Source organism: Tauraco erythrolophus, chromosome 5 (assembly GCF_009769465.1).
Source record: "Tauraco erythrolophus isolate bTauEry1 chromosome 5, bTauEry1.pri, whole genome shotgun sequence".
NCBI classification, from domain to species: Eukaryota; Metazoa; Chordata; class Aves; order Musophagiformes; family Musophagidae; genus Tauraco; species Tauraco erythrolophus.
Window position 1 is genome coordinate 47,652,417 of NC_141469.1, and position 19,258 is coordinate 47,671,674.

General features: G+C 39.4%; 1 protein-coding gene across 6 annotated transcripts in view; it reads right to left on the bottom strand.

Annotated features, from left to right (window-relative positions):
- The window catches only part of APBB2 (amyloid beta precursor protein binding family B member 2), a 103,082-nt gene that overhangs the window by 52,043 nt on the left and 31,781 nt on the right, over window positions 1-19,258 (bottom strand). For 2 of the 6 annotated variants that reach the window (XM_086611601.1, XM_086611600.1), the window contains exons 3-6: window positions 13,017-13,222; window positions 7,800-7,862; window positions 7,289-7,374; window positions 7,115-7,175 (exon numbers count right to left, since the gene is read on the bottom strand). In XM_086611601.1, the coding sequence (XP_086467727.1) occupies window positions 7,115-7,175; window positions 7,289-7,374; window positions 7,800-7,862; window positions 13,017-13,222 (416 nt within the window). Of the gene's footprint in view, window positions 1-7,114; window positions 7,176-7,288; window positions 7,375-7,799; window positions 7,863-13,016; window positions 13,226-19,258 lie in introns of all 6 variants that reach the window. The other 4 variants (XM_086611604.1, XM_086611602.1, XM_009992187.2 and 1 more) reach the window with 3 other exon arrangements.

Consider the following 19,258-nt stretch of genomic DNA (forward strand, 5'->3'; position numbering starts at 1 on the left):
GTGAAGAAAAGGCAGTCATATTTTTCACCAGAAACTAATACAGGATGATTGTTGCAGTGATGCTCAATTAGGGTCTATCTTACAGAACAACTGAACTGTTGGGATAACTCAAGCAGGTTTCACTATTCTGCAACACACAAAAATAACCCAAATAAACACACATATGCTTTGTCAGAAAGACAAGTCCTGCAGGAGTTTACAGGGCATGAAAGAACGTCTGCAATTCATTTCTTAAAAACTAATGCTCTGTACTTGTTATCTTTCACCTAATATGTAGTGTTTTTCTGATGAGGGTGGTTCTGCAGGCTGATAGATGCAAGTGGTTCTAATGCAGCCAGCAGCACTTTATTCAGTACTGTGGTGCATAATTTCAAAGGTAACATCCAACTTAAATAAAAAAAAAAAAAGAGAGAGAAAAAAAGAACATTTAAGTGCACTCTCGACCTTACTGACTCAATGGAGAAAAATCTTTCATCTTTACTAGAGTCAGGATTTCATGTCTCTTTAGAAGCAACATTGCTAAGAGTAATTTGTTAGAGTCAATGAAGTCAAATCGATTTTGAGTGATTCTCACGCTTCGAAAAAGACTCAAATGAACATGAATCCCAAGTCCAGAAATATTGAGCCCTGGTGGGCCTTCCACATTTGAAGACCCACTTACTGTCATGCTGCCTCCCTGCAGCACTGTGGAGCGATCACCTGCGAGCATATGGAATAACATACGCCCACATAGGAGCAACGTGGTGTTAGTGTACTGCGTATCTCATGTTTTTAAACCTCTTAAGAAATAAATATTACCTTCCACTCCCCTTTTCTCTTCGACGAAATGCAGGAAATTTTGGCAAGGAAGATCTCTGTTTTTTTAAAGCAAAACTTAGAGCTAGAACTAATACCAAAATAAATATACACGCTGGCTAGAGCTATCTAAACACTGCTTTGTCATTCAACACAATGTTCCATTTTAAATGATTTTTAAATTAACTTCCTCCATAAATGTACCTTTCAGCGGGTCCACAATGTACAAATAATCCACCAAGGTTGTACCCTGCTGCTTTCAAACTGTGTATATATATAACATATAGAAATATAGATATATTTTTAATATACACACACACATAAATAGACGCACTGCACTTCTTCATTAAAAACCTATGCAATGGAATGGTAAACTTTGTGACACTGCAGACTACAGCAGGCGATTTCCCTGAGCCACCCTAAACTGGCAAGCTAATGTAAATAATTGGAGAAATACAAAAATATCATCTGATCAGTTCATTTTGTAGCAACAAGATGACGAACAGACATTCAAGAGGCAGTTCACAATCATTCTAAGGCTGGAGCTGACAGATGCTATGTATTGTTTTAGAGGTGAAACGGTCGGTCTCCAGTGGAGAGTATGAATCGCTACAAGCTGTGGTTACCTCTGCAGTGTATTAGCAAGGATGCCGGCGAGCTGATGGAGAGGTCTGCCAACAATATGAGCATTGGCTGAGCTAAACTGGGAGCTCCCTGTGCACCAAATCCATTGGTCTGTAGAATGGCTACAGGAGCTTTTTGCCTGTGGGGCATGAGTGTGATGAAGACTGCTTCTTCCCCTGGTTTCTGTCCACTCCTGAGGGCTCCTTCCATCAATCACACACAAAGTACTGCTGGCCCAGAAAGTTTACTGTGCTGCACCGCAGACCAATGAATAAACTGTGATTAAAACCAATTAAAAATAAGAAACATTAAAATATTAGGAAGTGCAGATTCTTCCAATAAAAAAAAAATTAAATCTCTAAGAGCAGCAGCTAGGTGGTTCTTGTGTTCTGCACAACAGCCAGGTTTCTTAAGTGGCTGTTGTACAGCAAGATGCTGTATACAGACCCCAGCCAACAAAAAATGCACCGTGCATCTTCATGAGAAATGGTATTGAAGATGACACTGGCACTTTGACCTGGTGAAACAACAGAAAACTCTTCTTAAACAGGTGGAAAAAACAGCATCATGTAAAAAAAAAAAAAGTTGTTTGTTTGTTTTTAAATAATCATATATATTCATGTTTTCTCAGACATGGCTGGCACTGCTTGGTAGAGCAGCTACAAGTTTTAACAGCACTGTTTCACTTTGGAAATGGTTTCTCATTACTTGGGGGCCACAGCAGCACAGTCCGTGCCCCACGGCTGCAATTTCGGAGGCAGAGCATGCTGGCTCCAGCACTACCTTACTCAGCTGGCAGCGAGAGAAATTTCCTCCCCATGTCACTGGCATGCACCTAAACCGCCCATGCAACGTGGCCACCCACAGCTCTCACAAGGTGGCAATTGCTTCAAGGGAAAGGCATGACCCACACAGCTCCCGTCTGCATCATTTATCTTCCTGTAATGTAACTGCTATTTCTGTTCATATTAGCCCAGCAACAATTCAAAAGACTGAAAATCCTGCAGCGAAGTCAGTCAGTACTGGAACTTTACAGGTCAAGGAAAGTATTTTGATTTGATTGGGAGGTGTGGGGGGCTAGAATATCAACATTTTAAAGCTACCCTATAAGAACCTGGAAAAACTTCACCCAAAGTAACAAATCTGATTGCCCATGGTTAAAAATTCAAGAGAAAACACAGAGTTGCTACAATAGTCAGAGAAACAGAGACTCATAAGAAGATGGCAACCCTCCTGCCTCATAAATCACTAAAAGCACTTGGCTTGTTTACTTTACTAAAACAAAACTGAAGAAGACATAATTGCCTGCTATAAACGCACTAGAAGACGGCTAAACATAGAATAAGAGGATAACAAATCGCCTCAAAAAGTTTAGGTTAAAAGGTTTTTGACCAAAGGAAGATAATGCTTGAATCATTTTGTCAGTAAGACTAGCCAAGGCAAAAAACACACCCCCAAAAACATTTAAGAAACTTGAAGTTAATACATCGGATTATATATTGTGGTTCCCTATAACAGTAAAGGACCAGGTTCAAGATTTCTTCTAGTCTTCTACCTTGTAATAGGTCCTGTTTCCTGGGCAATGATAACCAAGGACTTTTTTTGAAAGAAACAAATTCCTGTTCAAAAAACGAAGCAGAAGCACTATTTTGGAAGAAAAACTGTTGAAGATGCCTAATTTTTCTTTTGGATTTCATCTTTTTTTTTTTTTTTTGTAAGGAGACTTCAGACAGAATAAACTCAGATTTAATCAACTGAATTGAGTGCATTGAGTCCATTAATTGAAAGGAATTGAACTAAGGCTTTTTGTAGTGTTTTATGTGCTCATGAGAAGATTACATGCTGCATGAGGTGGACTGTGAAACTGCTGGAAAACGTTAAATACTGTTTGCACCAGTAATTTTAGAAGCTACTCTGACTGCGAGTGAGAATTATGGACCTCAGTGTGAAAAGATGATCCTTTCTTGGAACTACTAGACACGGCAAAAACTCCCCCTCTCTGGTTACGTCTTCGCTTGCATCTGAAATCAGACTCATGTCCATCACCAAGGAGATACACTGATTACTTATTAATGGTCCTGTGTCTAGTCAGGATATTTGCTTCTGGAGAAGACCAGAAACAAGCAAATGTAGGATGTCTCCAAAACACACATACACACCTCTGTAGCAAGAAAAGCAGCAGAGACAGACATTAACTCTTGGGGGGTAGTATTTTGCAAAATTATTTTGATAGTGCTATTCACAGGCCACTTTCATGACTGCCACAAGCGGCCTGACAAGTCAGCTTCTCAGAAACATCTCTCACTTCACTCTAAAAAGCCCAACTGGTTAATCTCTAATGCCCAGGTAACCCGCAGGAGTTCATCACGAATTCGCTTCCCATGTCTCCAACTGTTTTCATTCACCTACAGTAAAGTCATTAAACACCTGGTATCAGCATCTCCTACCTCTGCCCCTCTTGGAAATAGTCTCCTCTTCCTTTCTTTTGAGAACCTGAGCATTTACTGGTTTCTAATGTAGAAACCAGACTTTTGGAGCAATTGCCCAGTACTTCCGCAGGTATAAATACATTCTTCCTATTCTTAGACATCGACATATAGCTGAATGTACTCTAAAATGGCAAGGCCAGAAAGTGAAGCTCTGCTGAGCAGGCTAATGTGGATGAGGAATTTGAAAATCCATGCTCAACACAGAAAGACTAAATTAAGACTTAGCAGAAAATCACATTTAAAAGGAGATAATAAAGGTGATCCTAAATGTCAGGCCAAACAGGCTAATTCTGAAATTATTTTGCAGAAATTGGGTCATTCATCCCATTCCTAGGGACTAAGACGGGTTTCCCAGGAGGTTCAGTTTCTTTGCACAACCACAGGGAAAAAAATTAGCATCTTTCTATACTTCTACACATGGCCATCATATTTTACAACAATGTAAAATGAGACAGCCCAGAGGAATTTACAGTCCAGGACTGGTAAAAGCATCTTTTTAGCTCCCTTGAAACTCAATTAGGAAGGTGCAGGTTGCTCTATAAATTAACCAGGAAGGTTACGATCTGTCTCCTGGGAAGTACCAATTCAAAACTCATTTCCAGTTGTGCATGTTTCACATGCAGAATTAGGAGCTTCGTCAAGCGCTATGAGGCATCTCTTCAAGAAATTCCTACCAAAATAAATTACTGAAATCAAGAAGCCGGATGTAACCCTTCTCCCCCTTCCCCTTTTATGACCTTGTGCAGATAACCTGCACCAAGATGCCAAGGATATGAAGCTCCGAACTGCATCTTAAGCACATGACGTACAGAGAAACATTTGTTGTCCGTTGACAATTTTGAATGCTTAACTGTGTTGCTGCATAAATAGCTTTTCTTACAAGAATTACATGAATTAATATGAGACACTTTTCCCTAAACTGACATTTCTGCAGTGCTACAATCTTTGCAGAAGTTGACATACTCTGGGGGAAGACAACCACTTCAGCTTTCCACAAGATGGCATGGTTCCCTTTGCTCAAAGACAGCATTACTCAGTGCCATTGAGGAAATTTAATTTTTTCTTTTTGCTTTTCCAAATGTACTGGCCAATGTCATGAATACGTTTAAGTAGGCTTAAGATCTCTGAAATATCTCTACAATGGTTCATTTTCACAGATTCTTCCAATAGAGAGTTTAATGAGTTTAAGAAAGCTTCCTTCTCTCATGGTGAAATGAAGAAAAAGTATGCTGCCACACGAAAGCAAGTTTCAATCAAATACAGCTAAGGCACGTCACACGGCAGAGGTGAGCCTAAGGGGCTAAAAAACCTGATCTTCCAAGTCTCAGGTCATCAGTTTCAAATCCTATCAGACTTCTTTCAGTCTTGCAACACTTCGGGTAAAATGGGCCAGCAAGCAAGCCACCTACCACACCCCCTTCCCAGCCATGTGAGAATTAAGACCCCAGAGTATTTTCCAGGAGGTGAAGATTCTCCATGCCGCTTCCAGACCACTTTCCATCCCTGTGAGGTACGGTCATGCAGCAGCAGCTCGTCCTCTTCTCAGCGCAGAGGTAGACACACTGAACAGCTCTGCCCTGCTGCAAAGCAACATCAGTGCTGCTGAGCTTCGCATGCAAGACCATGCACACGGTCACTGCTGCCCCCGCACAACATCCTCAGCGGGCAGTGACAGATGGCAGGTACAGGGCTTTGACTCAAGGGATTTAAAAAACCCATCAAACACGTATAGCTTCTCTGCAGTTTCTTGTCCTGCTCCTCTTAGTCACTTCTGTGAATGTTTCAGTTTTGATTACCATGGCATGGTTTTGCCTAAACAGGAGAAACAAAACTAGCTGTGATAGACAAAAGAGGACAAACTTTTGGCATTGACCCATTTCACAGACACTGGATGGGTATCGGTTCCATAAATTTTGAAGTTTAAATAGCAAGCCAGAGAGGGAAGGGACATGATGACACAACGAGTTATTCACCCACAGAAATACCGCCACGGTTCTCCGTGCAGGAAGGGCTCCTAACTCTACCCAGTGCAAATCACCTAGTAAAGAGTCAGACATACCAAAACACTGCCTCCCTAGAATGCTTTGCATACCATAAGGCTTATCTTGAAAAGAACAGATTTCTGTTTTTGAGGACTGGTACCTAATACTCATCACTCCTCCAACTCCATTTACTGTGCTCGGAATTTAGTGCTTGTCATTGTAACGAGCGCAGCTGAAACTCTTGCTTTTTAACTGCCAGCCTGCCAAGCAAAACACATTTATTCACATCTGATTTAAACATCACAAGCCAACTAATCAAGATGACAAAGAAGTTTAAGTACCCTGATCAGTCTGTTTTCTCTCCTAAAATATATCATTAATGCTATTATAATTATTAACTCTGTTACTGTCTTCCTGCATGTAAGTAGCTTCTGATCCTGTCAGTCACTGCAGGTGTATGGCACAGCCAAAACACTTATTTAAATTACTTGGATTTCCAATTATAGAGATTCACATACATCCTCAAAAATGATGCAAGCACAAGGCAAAACCATAAACAAGACAAATCTGGAGACACGTATACAAGCATTCAAACTCTTCTCCTGCTTCTTTCTCCTCAAAAACCTTAGATTACAACAGTAAAGGCTCTGATTTAATTATGGTGCTTGTTCACATAATGGCCTCATTTTTCTCTATAAATTTTATTCTCAAACTAGGTTGCATTCTCTGGTCTAAAAGACAAAGTTCCTTGTTCTAAAAAGTAACTTTCTTGTTACTAGCTGCTAGTTCAAGCAGTCACATGAACAAGGAAGAGTACTTTAAAAAGGGACAAAATCAAGAATAAAGAGCAAATTCGGCCACCGAATGTCCCATGAAGCTACCCAGCCATGACAAACAGCAGAGCCCTCTCTCACTCAGGACAGAAAACTCACTCAGCTGTGCAAGGGGTCAGTTATTGCAGTGGGACAGTAGAATCTTGAGCTGTAACACTCAATTTCTTGGCTTACGTGATTTTAAAATAAGTCTCGCTTTCCTGACCAAATTGAATGAAGCTTTAAATCTGCAAATTCCTTTGATGGAATTAGTCGTGCATGGTCAGTCTACATTGTGTCAAGAGAGGGACTACAGCTAATTCCAAAACCCAGGCAACATTCTGCACCTTGCAAGTTATGTTTACAATTGCAGATTTTTAATTGTTATCCCATTCTGGATCATCTTACAGACCTTGGCTTCTGGATCACTGTTGATGCTACAAGAATCGTCATCATCAGATTGTGGACCATTTCTGTTCCAGAAAAAAACAAAGAAGACAAAAATCAATCTTAAGATCATATGAAATTTACAGCACAGCACAAAATGGAGCTGATCATTCCATGGAGACTTCTAAAGTCATTGTACCTGAGCTTCAAAGAGGCGTAGCGCAACGTTGCTCCTTCAAACTCTTTCAGACTTGGGTCTGGGTTCACAGTGGCTGCATGCAGATCCTAGAGATAAAGGCAGTGCTATTAGTATAGTATTAAGTGCTATTAATATAGTATTAAGTACACCACCGTGTTATTTCTTATTTCAAAGGGAAATTAAATCCTCCCTGCAAAGAAGCGATAGTATTTCTGGCTGAAGTTGAAAAGAGGCATGCATATATTCTCAAGCTACATTTCATTCAGTGCAGGCATCTTACTCGTTACGTCATGGCAGTTGCCCTGCGAGTTTAGACTGAATCCATTCCAAGTGGAAAGATCAGAAAAGGCAGCATGTTTGTGAGCTAGACATCCCTAGCAGTACCCCCATTCACTCTGGCCTAGCTTATGAATGATATCCATGGAAAAATAAAAGGGGAAAAAACAGCCACTGCCATGCAAAAAACAAGGGTAACAGTATCAAAGGTTCTAAAATCTGACAATATACTTGCCTTCCAAATGTCACTATTAATCTTTCCCCCATTCAGTACAGCAAAATCACTCCATGGCTGTTTCTAGACACATAATTATTCACACAGGAAGAAGCACATTGATAAAAAAAAAAAAAAGAAAAGAAAAAGAAAAAAAACACAAGACACTGTTGTTAGCATTGATATTTACAGGATGGGTTAGGGAACAGATCACCTCAAACTTCAACTAATTACTCCACTATACCATGGCATTTGGAGGAAAGGGGAGAGAAGACATGCCTCTAACAGTTACTTACCAAAACAAATGATTGAAACAAGGAAAGTTAATATAAATTAGGAACGGACAATGAAATTACTCTTTAACTATGATCTTAAAAGCAAGCAAAATGAATCTGAATATGAATGTTGGCCACAGCTGCTACAGCCTTTGATAAACAGCAATTAATGGGAAACATTAAGATTTGCATTTGATTGGCACTTTTGTTAAAAGCCCCTAACACCATTGGAACTAGAAACACTGAAACACAGTAATATATACAAGGATAAGATACATACATACAAGGTAAAAATCAAATATTTCTAAAGAGAAAGCACAAAAAAAGGACAGTGAAGGAAAGGAGGATTAGTAAGGAGTGCAGAGAGATTTCTTGCTGAGAAAGTAGTTTTGTGAAGTCTAGCAGCATTTTTTTTTTTAAAAATGAACAGACCAAAACAAAAACCCCAACAAACCACTCACTCTCTCATTTTTCATTCAAGTTTCTCAAAATTTTCAGAGGCATTCACTGGTACAATCAAGCAGGTAGCAGTGCATTTAGCACTACAGCAACCTGCGGTCCATCATTCTCTGTAAAGTCTAGAAGGAGCAGCTGACCTTGGAGTTGCCTCTCTCCTCTTCCCCATGAGGACAGAAATCCCACAGTTCTGAACAAGAACCACATGGGACAGGAGATTTGGTCGCTGAGAGGCTCAGAGCCACCTCTTTGTAGCTTCACCAAATCAAGTATTCCCGTAATTAGTGGCTCCTTTTAAGATGAACTCTCCCAGGTTGTCCAGCTCAGCTCTAAGACGAAGTGGTACCTATTAATGCAGCCCAATGCACTAAATTGCAGGGTGGACATCTCACCTCAGAAGTGTTCCCAGGACATCCTCACTGGAAGAATTATTTCTGAGAAACAACTCCCAGGAGAAACTCTTCCCAAACATGCCTTTGAATTAAGAGTTGTTAGCTTTTCCTACTAAGTTTCTCATCTTTAATTATTAGCTGCTAGTGGTTATGTTACCTATGGAAGAACTTCTAGAAATGATCCAGACCTGGGATGAGTCAGGCTTTAAGAAGACACAACTACCATCACCAAATTCTGCTGTGATCTCAAAGAAGCTCTTACCGAAAATTAAACCCTAAGCTTTTTTCTCTGCACAGGCAATGGGAAAGAGGCAGCAAAATCTCTAAAATTTGGAAGAGAACGTTACGAAAGACGAGGATTCACAAAGGAAGTCATTAGGCAACACACAGGAGAAAAGACCCACCTAAAACTAAGTCAAATTTAATCAGCTGTGCAAAATCAAAATAGATTTTCATGCTTTTGAGAGGGAGGAGGGAAGGAATGTTCCAGGCTATTCGTATTTAGCATTTATTAGCATTTTTGTTAAATCTGCAGGATTTTCGCATAATGCTTAAACCAAACTGCTTTGGATTGAAATCTACTGATTATCTTGTGAAAGAAAAATTGCCTTGCAGTTTGTGCAAAAGTAAGACATTTTCCACATTTTTTCCCTTTTAAAAACTTTTTGCCATTTGCATGCATTACAGCATCGTTTCTCTCTACCCATTTTTTTTCTGATTCTCTGTTCAACAATAGTGAGTAACTGCTTTTCTTTATGCTAAATACTCAGAGTAAGCTACTACACAAAAATGGCTGACTTGATCTGTTCTTTGTTGACTGCCCTCAGCTGTGAGCGACATTCTACTAAACGAAGCAAAGCTTCTGTATGTCATTTAAGAGACAGGGACACAAAATAAAAAGAACTAAGAAAAAAAGAAAAGAAGGGAAAAAAAAGGAGGAAACAAGACAAAGGGTAAAAAGGCATTACTCGGAGTGTGGGGGGGAGATGTTTCTAAATGTTTATTTGACAAATCCAAAAGCTGAAATAGCCCTAATAAACTCTTCTCAAGACCAGAACATGATGCTTCACGGACAAATGTGAAAAAGGTATAAGTATTTTTTATGGACTCACGGAAGCCTATTGGGACAGATATGAAATGCTGCCCATGCCAGTCTTCAATCTTAGATTACACTCTTTCATCCACCTAAAACCTATATATCCCCCAACGTTTTCAGCAGAAAACAATCCAAATTCCAGCACATGTGAATGAGCTAAACCAGCCCTCCCAACCCTTACTATCTCACAGCACAGACTTCCAAACAGCAATGAAGGACTCAGCAGTACATGGCTCACATGCAGTCCAACTTGGAGCTGGAAACTGTAAACCACAACTGCCGCTGCCAACGGTAGCGCCAGGATAATGGCATTTTAGCACCAGGATAATGGCATTTGGAAGCCCCTATTCTAGATCAAATTCCACATATTTTGTGAAGTGTCAGATTGACCGTATCCCAGACATTCAGGTTAGTCCTCCAGGAGGAGGGAGAGGGGGAGCACTTGGGGTAGGCTGCAATGCAGTGAACAGGGACTGAAACCAGTATCACCTGCAAGTGACCTGGAGATGATTAGGTGCTGGCAAGTATTGATTGTGGAGAGAGATGAAAACCCAAAGATTCACAATAGCTGACACTATTAAATCTAGATTACAAACCATTTCACTATCTACCCCTATCTCATAACCCCACACCACGGTTTATTTCCCTCTTACTGCTCTGCAGCAGTGTTCTGCTCAGAACCAGCTGAATGTCAAAGGATTCTTTCAGTTGTCTCTTAATAAAGCTCAACATCTGTGGTTTCAAGAAATGCAAGACTTTTCCTGTCAGTTCTCATTACAACTCCAGCTGTGCCCCTTCTTTGCAGCAGTTTCAGAATTTGGCAGTGCACAAAGTCCTGAGCCCAATTCACACTCTAATTTTGAACTCCATTATTGTAAGTCTGCTGGTACTGTATTGCAATGCTATCTTAAAAGCAACAGAGTCAAAAAATCAGTATTGTTTAAATAATGGTATGTAAGACGATTATCAGTGAATGCAGAAACCTTCAAGAGACAAATGCCTTTGTCTGTACCTACAATTAAAACAACAATATCATTCTAACACAAATTTTAGAAACTCACTTATTTTCTGTGTCATCTTTTACACTACAGTATATGGCCTTGATGCTACCACAGAACTGTATATGCATAAACCTTTGCTAGATCAAACTCCTTGCTGAATTAGAACTGCCATATGAGCTTCCTCTGTACTCACATATATAAAATTTTAGAATGACTCCTCAAATGTCTTGTTTAATACATCTACACTGCATAAAAATCTATGTTGTTATAACTCATACATTTCATATTCTCCATAATGCTGCTGAGAATTAATGATCATTATCTACAATCACAAACTTGTATTTGTATTACAAAATACAAGAATTTTGTAATACAAAAGTCTTCATTACAAAATGAAGAATTTGTATTCTTCATTTAAAGCAAACAAAATTGTGAAAGGTTAAAGGTACATCTGCCACATTACCAGCAGGTCTGAAATCTTCATTGTAAAGACATTTTAAACAGAGGTAGAAAAATATTTGAAAGGAACATACACATTTTCCCTATGCAATTTACCAGCCATACCGATTTCTGGGATTTTGTGAAAGACATCTATATCTTACTAATTAAAGCCCTGTTGTTCATATTTCAGAGTAGGAAAACTACTTGATGCTGAAGTTGTATCACTCATGAGTACATTACAGGAATTTATACTGGAAGCATGTGCAGCACTTTACATTCAGCATTTCTGGATTATTTTTTTTTCTCTTCTTTTTTGAATGACAGCAATTGTTGTTTCTCTATGAACCCTCTCAGAAATAATTTCCAGCATGCTCAGTGCACAGTACATGCCACAGGAGCTTGACTGATGTAAACCATAACTGAAATGTTGTGGTCAAGTTTGCAAACCTTATGAATAGCGTTCATGAACATGTGGGAGCAATTTTTCTAAAACAATGAACAAGAACGTACATGTTTATGCCTATAAAGGATAAAAGTTTCAGGGTCAAGATGGTAATGCATACTTGAATGTCCTTAACTCCTCTTAACTTTAAGTTTTTGTGGTGCCTATATCAACAAAATCAAGAACAGAAGAAATGTTGTACTTAAATAAATTTTAAATAAATAAATAAAACCTAATGATTGCCTGATCTAAAACTCAAAGTTAGTACACAGAAATCCTTTGATTTCATAAAACTGTGGACCACCTTCTGAAAAGTTAGTATGAAAAAGAACTAATTGCAAAACAATTTGATTTTACACTTGTATTTCATTAAGTCTTCTCAGCATACTAGAACAAAGCGATTGCATTTTTTGAAGCATACTCTTCTTTATGATAATTTATTTCATTTTTCTACTTATATGACATCAGTCAACCCTCTGGATTGTGCCTGAAAGGATTATTTTAAAAGCCAGTATCAAATATTGCTCTTTCAGCACATGTGGAAGAGAAAGTGCATTTCTTCCTGTTTCTACTTAAAGACTGACTGCAACACAGTGATCCACTCCTGCAGATATCAAGAGATTTACACTTGAGAATACTTGATGCTTATTCAATAGAAACTACGCTGTAAAGGAACTAGTGTCTCAGATGAAGACTCATACGTCTTTGTGTGATACTCCTACCAAGTGAACCAAAAAGAAAGAAGATGCAAACAAAGAGTCTAGCCAAAAGACTGCTATAATGTGCAAAAACTTTACGTACCCTGTACCCATGTAATGCAGCAACGCCTCAGCACATGCTACAGAACTGCAGCAGTTTCACATTCACCAGGCCCTGGCTGTCCAATTTATCTGAGATATGTCTGATTTCATCCTACACATCCAAATTTCAGGATGCTCCATGAGGCACAGCCATTAGAAAATGCACATAGAAAATATATACTTATGATGTATTATCAACAAATAGCTACACTTTGAGATATTATCAGGGCCCATATTCTAAAGCTCAGTTTAGCTAACAGTTAAACCTGCAAGTTCAAAAAGTTAATTCCATTTTCTTTACAGTATGTAGGCCACAAAAAGACACAGTATTTTACCTCAGTTTCTGGAGTAGGAGATGGAGTAATGGAACCAAGTGATCCTTTTCGTGAGCCCTGGAGATCTGTTGGGATGGACACGGGACGTTGCCATTGAGTTGTTCCTGTTGGTATGTGCCAGTAGTAGATCCCAGCAACGTCATTGATTTTTTTCCAGCCAGGTGGTAAGTCTGGGTCTGTCTGAAATGAATGATCACTCCATATATCTGCTAGAAACAGGGAGGGGGGGGGGGTGGAGGAAAGAAAAGAAAAGAAAATGAACCAGTATTACTAAAACATGAACAGTTCTTCCATGGATGTGCCCCTGATGCAAGTGATGCACAGCTGGTACTGCTCTTGTACAGTTCCTGTGTAAATGAATACCAGAAAAACATACTGAATTATTGAGAGTCATAGTAAGGTGACAAAGCCTGGTTTGACTTGTCCTATAAAGAGAGAAAAAAAAAATATACTACTTACCAAAGAGCTGCTCTAATATGGCAGTTATCTAATACAATCAGATAAACTAGCTCTTCTAATAAGGTTTAGCTTCAAGTACATTAAATCACAGCACAAAAAGAAATATTTAGAGTTGTGGCATACTCTATCTTCTTCATCACAGCACCTTCCCTTCTCAATGCATGGTAACAGAGCATATATTTCTCCTAATCAAAACCAGTTTATCAAAATAGAAAAACCCCATACACCAATCAAACTTGCATTGGGTTTACTTACAACATCTGAAAGACTGCTTGTTCAAAACGATGAGAAAAAAACCTATCATTCTACACACACCTTGATTGTCACAAACAAACATACTGTTTTCAATTGGGTTTACAATGGGGTAGGAAAAAAACGAATTACCAAAAAAACTGCTAACACACAGATGAAATACTGGCTCTACTAACAAACCTCCCACTAACTTAAGCATGTGCCAGCAATTCATATTGTAATTAGAGACATTCCCAGATTTACCTGGGATTATAGATGCAGATAAGAGATGTCACCGGTGGAGAACATGTGCTTTTTAGAAAGTCAGGGGCACCACCTATGTGCAAATCAGCTCTACTCTAGCTGGAGCAGTTATCTTCTGCTGGATATATGCTTTCCAGAGACTGGGAAGAGAGTTGGTGCTCTTCTAAACTTCCCAGCTAAACTGCTTTGGTGGTGTCATTATGGTACATGCTATTAAGCAGCTGCTACGATCTACTCCAAGGACCGTCAAGCTGCAGGGAGAAACAAGTAACCTTCCGGACTGACGTTTCCACCAGCACTTGAGCAGACACGATGAAGGCTGACACCAGCACAGTGAACTGAGATAAGGAGAACAAAACCCGAGAACAAAGGAAGCACCATACCAATGAGCTGTGGCTCACCTAGTCCAGCAACTTGTTTCCAACCTTCAAAGACAGTCCTCAAAATACCTTCAGCGGATGACAGATTAATAGAAAAATGTGTTGTTATACTGATCTTAATGTCTTTTTCTGAATTAAAGGTTTCTTGTTAAGTCTATCCTCAAGCCTCTTACTAGGTGTTTTATCACAGTTGCTTATTTCTGAATCTCTCTCATTTCTACTACCCACATTTATGCACGCATGCACACACACAAATGGTATGATAATTTAAATAACTCTTACACTCCATGGCACAAACCAGACTATTTCTTCTCTAGAGCCACTTAAAGTTCTTAAGTTACTGATTTACGACTTGAAGACTAATCTGAGCAAATTCTGCAGAAAAACAACCAGACAGTATCATTACACTTAAATTCAATAAGGAGCCTCACTCACGGCCCAATATCTGAAATCTGCAACATTCATATAATCAGTTCCAGAAATTCCCAAATATTCTAAACACTCGCTTGTAAATGTCCTCCGCTGTAGCCTGTACTGCATTCAAGCGTACGTAGTTCCTGACTCCAAGGTCTTACATGTTTTAAAGCCCATTCATCTTCAACCTTGCTTATTTTTATTTTCCAACTGAACAACTCAGCTGAACTCTTCTCAACCATATAAAAGGAAAATAAAAGCAAAACACTTTCAGTAATTCGACCACATGATGCAGAAAGTGATGTGCAAAGATCAAATATCTAAACATCATGTTGAAGTATGTGTGGCAACATCTGCAAGTTCAGATACACATGGGTAAGTTTAAATACCTGGTTCATAAAACTTCAGAATATCACAATAATGTCAGTGTTCATAAAACTTACATACCAGGTCTTTCAATGTATGCTGGAAAAGAAAAATATTAAGCCTTTATTATGTAGAGAGGCAAAACTTCACATCAGTTCAGGTTCATACAGGTTACAGTATTAAACAACCACACTTCAACACTGCCAGGACTTTAAGATAGGCACTGTTTCTGTCCTTGCTACACATACAGTTAGCCAAGTGTTATACTACAGCTGCATCAAATTATTCCTTTCAAACCAATCGATGAAATACAAAGAGGAACCAGAGATGCAGAGGAACCAACATACTGTTATTTATTGTTGTAATGACACGCAGTACCAGAAAGACCTAAACAGAAATGACTTTGAAGTAAAAGCAGACAATGCTCACAGCAGAAAGAAAATTGTTAACCCAGAGACTTAAAACAACATTCATACAACATTTAGCTAGAGGAGAAGAAATTATCTTGTATGTGAATGAATACCTGGAAGGAAATCACATAAAACAGCTGAGAGCACTCTGGGATAAGAAAGTATCATCCAGTTGAGTAACATTAATCTACTTTGAAAACTTATCCGTCAGCAAAACTAAATACACCAAAATATGTTCATATGTGCTCAGAGATACAATAGGAATTACATTTCAGATTTTTTTTCTCCATTAATACAGCTCAGGACTTTTAAAGAGCTGCATTTTCCACACAAAACTGCTACGATTTACGTCTACACACGAGATGCATGTTGCTGGGGTCCGGGTACTCCTTGCGCAGAGGTGCTGACCTCAGACCATCTGATAAGCACGGCTGAACAGGACAGGGCCAGACTGCAGGTGTTCATACTGAAACACCATTCCTCGTGTTAGCTATGCAAACCTATTTGAAAAACATGAAATGTATGTGTCCCCCAGCCCATTTGCAAACACACCTCAGGCTCAGACAGACTGGCAGGAATAATCTTTTGCACAGACTGATTTCCTGCTGGCACGAACTGGAAAACCTCCCTAGTTCGCTGACAGTTCTAAGAGATGAAAGCACTCGGCATGCAAGTCAAAGGTAACAAACCATCACAAGAAATACCAAGAAAGGTAATAAAGTAAGAGTCAGCATACAAAACCTGACAGGACAGATGAACGTGCTTGCGGCATCAGAGACCCACTACAGGAGACCAATGGCTTTTCTTTATTTGAATACAAAATTAAAAGTAGTAAAATAATTTCCCTCTGAATTTGAAAGACCCCATTTAATGGCACAACATTGAGTCCAACCATCTAATTTTTGTTGCATGGGTCAGTGTAAGAATGGTCCCTTATCAGGGCAGTGTTTGGTGCCCAGAACAAAAAGAAGGCATCATGCGGATATATGTATCTCCTGTTACATTCAGGACTTTTCCAATCCCAATCTTCTTGTAGAAGAGAAAGTGACAGCCACAAGAGAGGGGAGAAAAGAAGGAGGTATCTATACATCAATCCAATTCTGTTGGTATGGCATTAAACAACTTGCATGAAACAAACCCAAGAGGAAAAAAAAATGAACACATTGGACCTCTTCCTTGGAAACTGAGAACTCCTCTTATGTCTGCAAGGTTTTTGAGGTAAAAACATTATATAGAAATGGTTCCTTCTGGTCTGTGGATGACTAAGCCCTTCATGCTTTCTCAGTGGCAGATGATTTATGGTGATCAGGAACTTTTCTCTGATTCTCTCCCAGTTATCCCCAGGAGCTGAAGTTCTACCTGGCATCTCCTGCCTTTTCCGAGCTTCTCTTCACTGATTTGTTGACGAAAAGGTCAGTGAACCAGAACCGCGTGGCTGCTCATAAAGCTTCTGAGTTTGAAAGTGTTATTGCTCTGATAACACGGAAAGCATGACTTACTACAGAAATTTAGAGCATGATTCACAAAAAGAATGTATCCTTTTGTATTGGGGCTGGTTTCCTACTGTGCGTATACAGTAAATCATGATCTCCTGAAAGGCTATACTCTAAGACATATCTTATATAAAATGCATAAAGCAACAGAGATGAGAAAAACAATGCTGAACTAGAACAAGAGAGAGCCAGTGTAGCTAAGCTGTATGAGACAGCAGACACTGGGTTTCTTTAAGAAACTTGGATTCACGTTATCTGTATAACTTGTCTTTCTACAGCAAGAGAGAGTCAAATTCTTATCAGCAGAAAGACTGTATTAAGATGTAACCAATTCAAAACTCTGCAAAACAATGAGGTGTATCTTTACACAGGCATCATGCAGATTTGCATAGCACTGCAGACCTTTGAAAGCCATCTCTTTTTCCGGAGAAAGACCTTACTGAACGAGGTGGCTCCACTGTCTACGTACACTCTGGAGATGAAGTCCAAAGTCAGCCCTCGTGGCAGGAGACTGGGAAGCCAGCTTGTAGCTGATCCTTCCCCATGCTTTCTATCCCTGTCCGAACACGGGGTGCACGACAGCCGTCACTAGCGAGGCTGGCCGGCTCTGATCCCAGAGCTGCCCACGCTGGCTCAGACACACCAGCCAGTCCTTGTCAGCGAGCCACTACCTGGAAATCTGCCTAAGATAAGCGTGAGCTGTCACCACCCAATTTCTGAAATGCAGCACAGCCAGCTTAAAGGTCAACAGTTAGAAGTTCACAGCTGGTCTTCTGCAGACAGATTCACATGAAAGGACAGGTTGCAGACAGAGGACTGATATTTTTCAGTTGGAGTTTTGTCTCACTAAAGCCTTGTCCATATGGGGGAAGATCCCCAAACTGGCTATGGGGACATTATTATGGAAGAAGCATGAGACAATTCTGGAAAAAAAACGTGACAGTAAAGGAGAGACATTAAGAATATGTGAGGACTAAAATGGAAGATTACATAAAAACATGAAAGATGTGATTTAAGACAAGAAGCTAGCTTCGTTTGAGGAAAACTGAAAAACACAGAGTGGACTTCACCGGGCTTTCCTGCCTCCACCACCTTCCTGCACTAGGATCTGACACGTCCCTCAGGAAACCAGATCTTTCCCCTCTATGTAAAGCTTGCTTAGAGTTGACACCATAGTCCCTTCTTACGGGGTCCAACATGATGGGGCACAGGGCTGCTTCCCCAAAACCTTTGGCACTGTTCTCTGCAGAACTCAGAAGAGGGGAATCTGCTTGCTGCACCCCACCATGCAGCCTCCACTTCATCTCTCCAGAGACTCAGCAACGCAGCGATGAAAGGAACATGTTTAAAAGAATGGGAAAATAACAAAAAGGATGAAATAATCAGAAGTGAGAGCCTGAGGGGAGGGCAGTGCCTGCAATGCCTTACCATCCCCTTTTAAAACCAAATGGGGAATTTATGTTAGTCATTTCTCTCTAAAACTCAAAATAAACAGAAAGAACTAACTCACAAAAAGCCACTAAGGCTTTAGAAAAGTACCAAAGAAAGACTTTACTTAAAAAAAAAAAAAGTTTAAATAGTTGTTAAAAATTTAAATACTTTTAATAAGTGTACAAAGAAGTAAAAGAGTCTGAAGAGATTCCCACTTGCTGAATTGTCTGGTCAAATTCATTCAGAAATAAATGCTGTGTCTGAATGGCTGAAACACGGAGCCTGTAATAGAAAAAAAAATGAATACAGGCTTCATCCTAGTATCACTATAACTGAGGAGAGCAGTTAAAACTCCAAAAATACTGGAAAAAATGAAGTCTGTTACACAAAATAAAAACTATTCATTCATTCTTTTGAAACAACTAGCAATAGAGAAGTACCACCACAAAACCATAAACGCAGCCATATTTAACTGGTAATTCTGGCTAGGAGAGCTTTGTGAACACATTTTGTATTCCAAAGAAGATAGGATAAAGATCATATAATGCAATATATTGCTGCTTGTAACTCCCTTCTCCAAATGTCAGCCTCTGCCAATTACCTGATACAGAGCAGTGATAAATTCTATGCTATAGCTATAGTTCAGAAATTTTAGTAATTACATTTTTATTTCAAGCTAAAATTATTTTACTATCTGAGGCTGATCTAAGAAAACAGTGTTACGATACTGGAAAGAAATGGTAATAAACAATATAAATAATTCACTGAAGAGCACATGTAATCGGTGACTAAGC